Consider the following 9,094-nt stretch of genomic DNA (forward strand, 5'->3'; position numbering starts at 1 on the left):
ATACAACATTGTGTATATTATAATGTATATTATAGGATAATAGTGGAGGTACATGAGATATTTTCCAACAGAGGTTGAACTTGCAGCCCATCAGTTAGATGTCTGTGAGGAACAAGGTGGAAATGACAGATCAGTGTCCAGCTGTGTGTATGAATCTACTTTTTCACTTTGCTCGCCTCGCCATAGACTGAACTTCTTGGTGTGAAGAGGGATCCCAGCGCTAGAGACAGATTTCAAAGCACTTGACATCTTTTTCTTGACAATTGCTGTTCTTGCTGTGAACAGAACGAAAATCTGCAAGCCCTGTGGAGCGAAAACAAAAACACAAAGATGTTATCAAGTATTTTCAGGAACACACAAGTACAAACAAAAGGTAGCGTTTCCATAAAGAGCAGCGGAATTTTTTTTTTTTTAGTAGGTGTCTAGTTTTCAATCATGTCTGGATTCTGTGGTACAATAGCACACTAGTCTTTATATTTAACATTTTAGTCATTTAGCAGACGCTCTTATCCAGAGCGACTTACAGTAGTGAGTGCATACATTTACTACCTGAGTGGTGGTGAGTACACAGAAGGAGATGTTGAGTATGGTGTACATGGTCTGGTTCTGTGTAATGAGCAACAGATAGCCCAGGATCCAGGAGAGACCGAGCACCACAGCCAGAGAAAAGCTACTGAGGAACTTCTTCTTCATCGATGTGTGTCTTGTACTGGGAAATATAACCAACATGCTTAGATTGCTGTCATAGACTGCTGTAATGCTGTGGTAAAATAACAGTATGCTTCCAATGACTGAGTGGGGTTAGAGCATGGTGCTCATTAAATAGTATGAATTGGTTACTAATGACTGAATTAATAATAATAAAATGATAATACATTTTATTTCTAACAAGCTTTTTCATTGAAAGACAATTTGAAATGAACGAGCTCATTAGTAGGCATTTAAATTAAGACTGATCTTTATGACTACAACGTGCTACTTTGTGCCCCCATTAATGTTACCTGGTTATATGTGGGTTGGTCTTGGATGTGGTAACTGCAAAATATACCAACACCACCATGTTGAAGATAAGCATGAACGCCACAGGGATCAGGAACCCCCAAAACATTGGCAGCTTGAAGTCAAAGTTCCCCTTTGGATCGAGGGCAGCAAGCCAGCAACTGAGAAGTCAAATGAATGAGTTAGAGAGTGGGACTTTGTGACAGACAAAACAGGACGCCAGTGATTTGAATAACGTGGTATAAAGTAAACATGGTGGGTGGCATAAGTAAACAAGAAACCTTTCAACACAATGTTTTAACTTTTTATATTGCTCTTGGCCAATTATTAGCATGCATTATAAACATGCAGAAGAACATTGATCAGGATAACCTTTTACAGAATGAGTAATACAATTTTATAAAGCAATTGCCCCACTTTAATTTAAATTGAACCTATTATGAGAACCACTGAAGAGGAAGTAAATTGCAGTACAGCAAAGCACAGTACTCAGGTGTAGTTGTGGTAGTATAGTACAGTACAGTATAGTACAGTACAATAGAGTACAGATAAGTAGTACAGAAATAGTATAGTATTGACTCACAATTCCTCCTGCCTGTAACCCAGTGGATCATCCACTCTGTAACTAATTCCTAAGGTGAGGGCCACCACAACCGCAGGCAGTCCTAAAGGACAGAGAATGTTGTTGTTATTTCCTGGTAGATTAGCATGCAGACATATACAGATTATATACTACACATACATCCTCTAAAGACATAACATCACTAAACAAGTTGCTTTGAAGCTCTATTTCAGGCTAAATAAAATATAACCTAGCATTCGTTTTGGTTCAAGGAGCCCAGGTCTAATGCCAGCCAAAGCTTCTGAAACAACTAAATACTTTATTTTTCTCCAAGCTGTCCTACCCCATCCGATGGCCACGGTATAGGCTGTGAAGTGTGACGGGCTGGTGGCCAGGCTGTTTCTGATCATCAGGAAGACATGTGTGGCGTACAGCGTGTTCCAGGTGAACGTCCCCAACAGGAAGTACTGCAGCAGGACTGTGACTGCAGTACAGGGGCCTCTGTCCCGCTCTGTGTGTGTGTCGGACGAGGGGACAATGTTGTCCTCCTGTATTTCAGGTTTCTCCAGCTGTTTATGAGGGTTGTCCACTCCAAACACGAAGAGGAGGGTGAAGATCAGGAGACACACGCAGACGCTCACTAAGAGGACAGTTGGGTTGGTTTTGCGTGATTTCCTGGGGATAGGTGATAGACAACACTATGTTAGGGAAGTTAGATGCGTAGCTATGGATGTGTTGGGTCATTATTGGTGGGTTTCATATTGATTTCACCTATCAAGTCGTGTTGGATCAGACAAAGGGCTTCTTTACACTATTGAGATGCACCCAATATGTTTTATTAGTTCTGGAACCCTGTAGGATCTTTCCGGGTCACGATCTGGAATGTTATTGTATATTTAGAATTGGTTCTGGAACCCTGTAGGATCTTACCGGGTCACCATCTGGAATGTTATTGTATAGGTTGAATTGGTTCTGGAACCCTGTAGGATCTTACCGGGTTGCGATCTGGAATGTTATTGTTAAACTCAACCCTATGATGGACATGGAGCATCCCAATGTGGTGATCCAGTTTAGAACTTCAGCGTATTTAAAATCCCTCCTGAATGACTGTAGAAAGAAAAAATAAATTTCAACACTAAGTTTGTCACAGTCATACTGTATAAAGTAATCTCCCTCATGTGTCTGGATATGCTGATGTAAACCTTAGGTTAGAGTGTGGTCAGTTAAAGGGAGATGAAGGCAGCTAGCTACTCACCATAAGCACAGCGAAGTTAGTGGTGTGATTACAGAAACATCGCAGGCCGTCTTCTGAGTGGTTGACTTTGGAGCAGCCAGAGGTGCTCCAGTCTTTCAACGTGTAGTTCCACCACACGCAGGCAAAGTCATAGAGGGAGGAGTTGGGGACAGCCTGAGAAGTGAGAACAGAAACAAACTCACTGTAAATCCTTCAGCAAAAGACACGCATTCACAGTATTCCTCATTTAAAAAATCATGAAGTCATTTGTGAAGTATAACAGGTCATTAAGTAAATGTGAGACAGAAGAAATTACAATTATGATAGATCATATTATATACAATACAAAATACTGTTCACTGGCCAAAATATGCTTCCTTGGTCCTTATGGAGGATAAGCGTCAATGGATAACTTAGATCAAGGGTAGGCAGCCCTGGTCCTGGAGTGCCACAGGCACATCATGTTTTGATTTAACCGACCTGGAAGACAAGGTGTGTTGAATTTAAGCAATCACTAATCTGATCAATTAGCTCAGTTGGTCAGGTGTATTGACTAGTTGGAACAAAATCATGCAATACCTGCAGCACTGCAGGAACTGTGCTGCCTGCCCCTGACTTAGATCATGGAAAACTTCCCACTACGTTTCCCAGAGAATTTGGACCACTATGTGTTTATTGATTCCAAGAGAAATCTTACTGTAGGCTTGAAGAGCATCTCAACATGCAACCCAGACACTTGTCCCAGGTTAGCAGAGATGACCCTTCTGCTGGTTCCAGAAGAAGCTGTGTAAGTCCTGGACCTGAAGAACCGGTCGTTTTGGTAGAGCACAAAACCAATGGAGCGGTTTGTGTTTTTACTAAGCAAAACTGAGTCGAGAGAGTGAGCGAGAGAGAGAGACACATCGTTATAACACTACATACGTAGCCATAATGACATTTGAAATGTATCTATTCCTTTTAAACTTTTGTGAGTGTAATGTTTAGTGTTAGTTTTTTGATTGTATATTTGCTTTGGCAATGTAAACATATGTTTCCCATGCAAATAAAACCCTTTGAATTGAGAGAGAGAGAGAGCGAGAGACATTGTTTTTCATATACATGAGTAGCTTGACTTTGCCTTGTAGGCAAATTGGAAGCCCAATTACTTCTCATTAGTTTACTTATCCATACAGTGAGGGAAAAAAGTATTTGATTTTGTACGTTTGCCCACTGAAAAAGAAATGATCAGTCTATAATTTTAATGGTAGGTTTATTTGAACAGTGAGAGACAGAATAACAACAACAAAATCCAGAAAAACGCATCTCAAAAAATGTTATAAATTGATTTGCATTTTAATGAGGGAAATAAGTATTTGACCCCCTCTCTATCAGAAAGATTTCTGGCTCCCAGGTGTCTTTTATACAGGTAACGAGCTGAGATTAGGAGCACACTCTTAAAGGGAGTGGTCCTAATCTCAGCTTGTTACCTGTATAAAAGACACCTGTCCACAGAAGCAATCAATCAATCAGATTCAAAACTCTCCACCATGGCCAAGACCAAAGAGCTCTCCAAGGATGTCAGGGACAAGATTGTAGACCTACACAAGGCTGGAATGGGCTACAAGAAGAAGGTGACACCAGTTGGTGCGATTATTCGCAAATGGAAGAAACACAAAATAACTGTCAATCTCCCTCGGCCTGGGGCTCCATGCAAGATCTCACCTCGTGGAGTTGCAATGATCATGAGAACGGTGAGGAATCAGTCCAGAACTACACAGGAGGATCTTGTCAATGATCTCAAGGCAGCTGGGACCATAGTCACCAAGAAAACAATTGGTAACACACTACGCCGTGAAGGACTGAAATCCTGCAGCGCCCGCGAAGGTCCCCCTGCTCAAGAAAGCACATATACAGGGCAGTCTGAAGTTTGCCAATGAACATCTGAATGATTCAGAGGAGAACTGGGTGAAAGTGTTGTGGTCAGATGAGACCAAAATCGAGCTCACCGTATTTGGAGGAGGAGGAATGCTGCCTATGACCCCAAGAACACCATCCCCACCGTCAAACATGGAGGTGGAAACATTATGCTTTGGGGGTGTTTTTCTGCTAAGGGGACAACTTCACCGCATCAAAGGGACGATGGACGGGGCCATGTACCGTCAAATCTTGGGTGAGAACCTCCTTCCCTCAGCCAGGGCATTGAAAATGGGTCGTGGATGGGTATTCCAGCATGACAATGACCCAAAACACACGGCCAAGGCAACAAAGGAGTGGCTCAAGAAGAAGCACATTAAGGTCCTGGAGTGGCCTAGCCAGTCTCCAGACCTTAATTCCATAGAAAATCTGTGGAGGGAGCTGAAGGTTTGAGTTGCCAAACGTCAGCCTCGAAACCTTAAGGACTTGGAGAAGATCTGCAAAGAGGAGTGGAACAAAATCCCTCCTGAGATGTGTGCAAACCTGGTGGCCAACTACAAGAAACGTCTGACCTCTGATTACAAACAAGGGTTTTGCCACCAAGTACTAAGTCATGTTTTGCAGAGGGGTCAAATACTTATTTCCCTCATTAAAATGCAAATCAATTGATAACATTTTTGACATGCGTTTTTCTAGATTTTTTTGTTGTTATTCTGTCTCTCACTGTTCAAATAAACCTACCATTAAAATTATAGACTGATCATCTCTTTGTAGGTGGGCAAACGTACAAAATCAGCAGGGGATCAAATACTTTTTCCCCTCACTGTATCTCATGTGACTCAACTTTATTGGACAATCAATATTTTTGGCACTGCTGACCTGATTTCGGAGACAAAGCGCTCTCGGTGAAAGCGGTTCAAGGAAATTGAAGCTTGAGTTTATACACTATGTTTGCATACCAACATTGGCTCACCTGGTGGGAATTTGATAACAATCTGGACATCGGTAGAAACGCCGTTGTCAGCTATCAGTTCAGAGGTATTAGTGTTGAGATTAATTCTGTTGGCCACAAAATTACCAGAACTTCCTGTAGGAGATAAATTTGATTTAGCAATTTAAAGCAAAACAATATAGTGTTACTTCTGTACTTGTCTGTAGTACAACAAATCAAATCCATACCAAACCTTATTGACCAACAGCAGAGGAGAAACATATGAAAAATAAGATAGAAGAAGTTGAACTAGACTGTCAACACAGATATAAACTATCACTTTAAATGCCAGTATGTAGGTTCAGTAGCAGTCCCACCCACCAGTCAGAGCAGTAAACTGGATCCCTACTGTGTCACTTGGTACTTGGACAGACTGGACTACCAGGTTGGGCTGAACCACCAAGGACACAACACTGTGCTGGTCCAGGGAAAACTCCTCCAGGGTCTCTGTGAGGCTGGGAGAGAAACACAGAAAAACATTAGTTTACATGCACCCATGCAGACACGCTCGTACACACATAAACTCAAACATATGCAGCACACACACACACACACTCCTGTACTTTTGGACAGCGTCTCTCTCCTGTGTAGTCCCCCCACTGGCATTCAGCAGCTGACTGATGGTAGTTACAGCTGCCACTGCAATATCCTGCAACATGATCAAAACCAGGGGATGACCCTCAAGTGTTCAAATCACTGTAATAACAACCTCACGTTTCTCTCCAGAACATGTCATAGTCAAGAGTTGATTTGAAAACATGTTATACCTCTGTGATATTTGCAGACTGAAGCAGCGTGTTAGCTATCTGAGCTGCTGTGGTGATGTTGTCAGCTGATAGCAGCTCTGGTTGGGAGGTCAGGATCTGAGTACTGAAGGCTAGCTGTGCTAAATCACCTGAACTGCTGGAGATCTGAATAGGGAGAGAGAATGATTTTTATTTATTTTAGTATTGTTTTTAAACAGAACAAGTGGCAGCAGCATGCTGAACTGTGAGTACATTTGGATATTAAAATTGTCAATACTAATTATGTGGCCCAGTTGGTAGAGCATGGCACTTGCAACGCCAAGGTTGTGGGTTCGATTCGCACCAGTACGAAAAAGTATGAACATGTATGGGGGGAATCATCAACTGTTAAGTAGAATAAAGGAACAGAATACATGAGCTGAAGGTAAAAGCCAGTTGTTACTGATCTTCAAACTGTAAGATCGACTCCTCATAATGATAACTGTAAATCTAATCAAATTTGATTAGTCACATGCTCCAAATACAACAGGTGTAGACTTTACCGTGAAATGCTTACTGACGAGCCCTTTCCCAACAATGTAGAGTTAAAAAGTACGAACATTTGCACCTAAGGAAATAGTAACACTAAATAACAATAATGAATCTATATAAAAGGAGTACCTGAAGCGAGTCAATGTATTGTGATACGAGGTAGTTGTGTTGGTTGAGGTAATTGACCCAAAGACTGGTCATAAATCGAGACTGGTCATAAATCAGGATCATAAAAAATATGCCTATTGACTTACATTTCCTTGAATGCCACTGAGGGTTAATTCACACTGCAGCTTGTGAGGAGGACCAAACATCGGAGAGCCAGTGTCATTCAAACATCTTGCTGAGGCTTCTGGTAAACCGGCTGGAGGAACCAAGACAAAAATTGACACTCAAGATTTTGTGTTACCTTATACAACATTAATTAGGACTGTAACAGATGAATACATGTTTGTCATTTAAGGTGAATAAAAGCAACATACCACTGGTTGTCTCCTCACCACACAGTTGTTCTGAATAAGCAGACCAGCCAACCGTTGTTCTTGGGAAGGAGAATCCATCCTTGATGGTTGAAATGCAGAAATTCTCTATCGAAGTAAAACACATTTCAACATGGACCAAATGTATGATTGCAAACATGAAATATACATTCTGAATGTGAGATCCAGGGAACAGTGTTGTGGACTGTGAATGTGAGATCCAGGGTTATTTATAGTGGCATAGTGGTGTGTACTGTGAATGTGAGATCCAGGGTTAGATGTTGTGGTGGATATTTTAATCAATAATGAGGAAAGACCAGGTCAATCACCAATCAGAATATTAACTTTATTAAAAACCTATCGATAAGGAAGCTGGTCACAATACCCACACCAAAGTGATAGAGTGAGAGCCCAACGAACAGGAAATGCTGGCGTCTTATATAGTGGACCTAAACATGCTTAGTCATGGCTGGTTCCACCCCTCCCCGGCAGATCAGGAACTACCTTTTCCTCTTCTTGTGGCTATCTGTATCAGGTCATAGCGCACAAATAAGTGATAACGTTAGCTCCCTTACTGCCCATATATCCACACAGCTGTGCCCTTGGAATATAGTAAAAGACAGGATGAACTGAAAAACTGTGGTCACTCTGAGGCTCTGTCTTATGCCGTGTGACCAGGTTACTCAGAAGCAAAGAGAAATTGAAACAATACAGGTGTATCTGTTCCTCAAGTTTATCTCTATCCCATGTCCTTGACTACATTTACATTACATTTTAGTCATTTAGCAGACTCTCTTATCCAGAGCGACTTACAGTTAGTGAGTGCATACATACTTTTTTTACTTTTCATACTGCCCCCCCCGTGGGAATCGAACCCACAACCCTGGCGTTGCAAACACCATGCTCTACCAACTGAGCTACATCCCTGCCGGCCATTCCCTCCCCTACCCTTGACGACGCTGGGCCAATTGTGCGCCGCCCCATGGGTCTCCCGGTCGCGGCCGGCTACGACAGAGCCTGGATTCGAACCAGGATCTCTAGTGGCACAGCTAGCACTGCGATGCAGTGCCTTAGACCACTGCGCCACTTGGGAGTCACGCCCAGCCCTGCTGCAGGGAGCTAGAGGGAACCATCCTTATGAAAAGCACAGCATTGGTAGTTAAGAAATGTCTCTACTATTGTTAAGCATATTAATTAATTGTTAACTATTAATATTAAACAAATCAGGTAAATATGTGATTTTTCTCCCACAGAGTAGCGTAGTGCTGTTTACTCTGAATGTGAGATCTAGGGTTAGGTATAGTAGTGTAGTATTGTGGAGTGGAGTCTGAATGTGAGATCTAGGGTTAGGTATAGTAGTGTAGTATTGTGGAGTGGAGTCTGAATGTGAGATCTAGGGTTAGGTATAGTAGTGTGGTATTGTGGAGTGGAGTCTGAATGTGAGATCTAGGGTTAGGTATAGTAGTGTAGTATTGTGAAGTGGAGTCTGAATGTGAGATCCAGGGTTAGGTATAGTAGTGTGGTATTGTGGAATGGAGTCTGAATGTGAGATCCAGGGTTAGGTATAGTAGTGTGGTATTGTGGAATGGAGTCAATGTGAGATCCAGGGTTAGGTATAGTGTAAGTGTGTGGATGTACCCTCTGAACAGGTCTCTCCGG

At 42.1% G+C, this 9,094-nt stretch overlaps 2 protein-coding genes and 1 long non-coding RNA gene across 3 annotated transcripts; all 3 read right to left on the bottom strand.

Moving 5' to 3' along the window:
- Positions 1–11: 11 nt before the first annotated feature.
- Positions 12–2,450, bottom strand: LOC123488539 (adhesion G-protein coupled receptor G7-like). Its single transcript, XM_045219440.1, has 5 exons — positions 1,905–2,450; positions 1,583–1,664; positions 1,002–1,160; positions 550–709; positions 12–303 (listed from the first exon to the last, which is right to left on the bottom strand). Exons 1-5 carry the CDS (start codon positions 1,969–1,971, stop codon positions 91–93), a joined length of 681 nt encoding a protein of 226 aa, XP_045075375.1. The 5' UTR covers positions 1,972–2,450; the 3' UTR covers positions 12–90.
- A 101-nt stretch (positions 2,451–2,551) lies between these two features.
- Positions 2,552–6,337, bottom strand: LOC123488538 (adhesion G-protein coupled receptor G7-like). Its single transcript, XM_045219438.1, has 6 exons — positions 6,243–6,337; positions 6,001–6,134; positions 5,662–5,775; positions 3,493–3,662; positions 2,817–2,969; positions 2,552–2,668 (listed from the first exon to the last, which is right to left on the bottom strand). The coding sequence occupies exons 1-6, from the start codon at positions 6,335–6,337 to the stop codon at positions 2,552–2,554; spliced, it is 783 nt and encodes a 260-aa protein (XP_045075373.1).
- A 119-nt stretch (positions 6,338–6,456) lies between these two features.
- On the bottom strand, positions 6,457–8,188 carry LOC123488540. Its single transcript, XR_006660165.1, has 3 exons — positions 7,439–8,188; positions 7,211–7,320; positions 6,457–6,590 (listed from the first exon to the last, which is right to left on the bottom strand). It is a non-coding gene; the product is annotated as an uncharacterized LOC123488540 (long non-coding RNA).
- Positions 8,189–9,094: the final 906 nt, after the last annotated feature.

This window comes from Coregonus clupeaformis, unplaced genomic scaffold (assembly GCF_020615455.1).
Source record: "Coregonus clupeaformis isolate EN_2021a unplaced genomic scaffold, ASM2061545v1 scaf2378, whole genome shotgun sequence".
Lineage (NCBI taxonomy): Eukaryota > Metazoa > Chordata > Actinopteri > Salmoniformes > Salmonidae > Coregonus > Coregonus clupeaformis.

Coding starts and splice junctions, on each gene's coding strand:
- LOC123488539 (XM_045219440.1), bottom strand. CDS start 1,971: ATGATCAGAAACAGCCTGGCCACCAGCCCGTCACACTTCACAGCCTAT. Junction 1,161..1,582: donor GGTTACAGGCAGGAGGAATT/GTGAGTCAATAC, acceptor TTGACTTCTCAG/TTGCTGGCTTGCTGCCCTCG. Junction 710..1,001: donor ACCAACCCACATATAACCAG/GTAACATTAATG, acceptor TATATTTCCCAG/TACAAGACACACATCGATGA.
- LOC123488538 (XM_045219438.1), bottom strand. CDS start 6,337: ATGTTGCAGGATATTGCAGTGGCAGCTGTAACTACCATCAGTCAGCTG. Junction 6,135..6,242: donor GAGAGAGACGCTGTCCAAAA/GTACAGGAGTGT, acceptor TTTCTCTCCCAG/CCTCACAGAGACCCTGGAGG. Junction 5,776..6,000: donor CCAGTTTACTGCTCTGACTG/GTGGGTGGGACT, acceptor TATCTCCTACAG/GAAGTTCTGGTAATTTTGTG.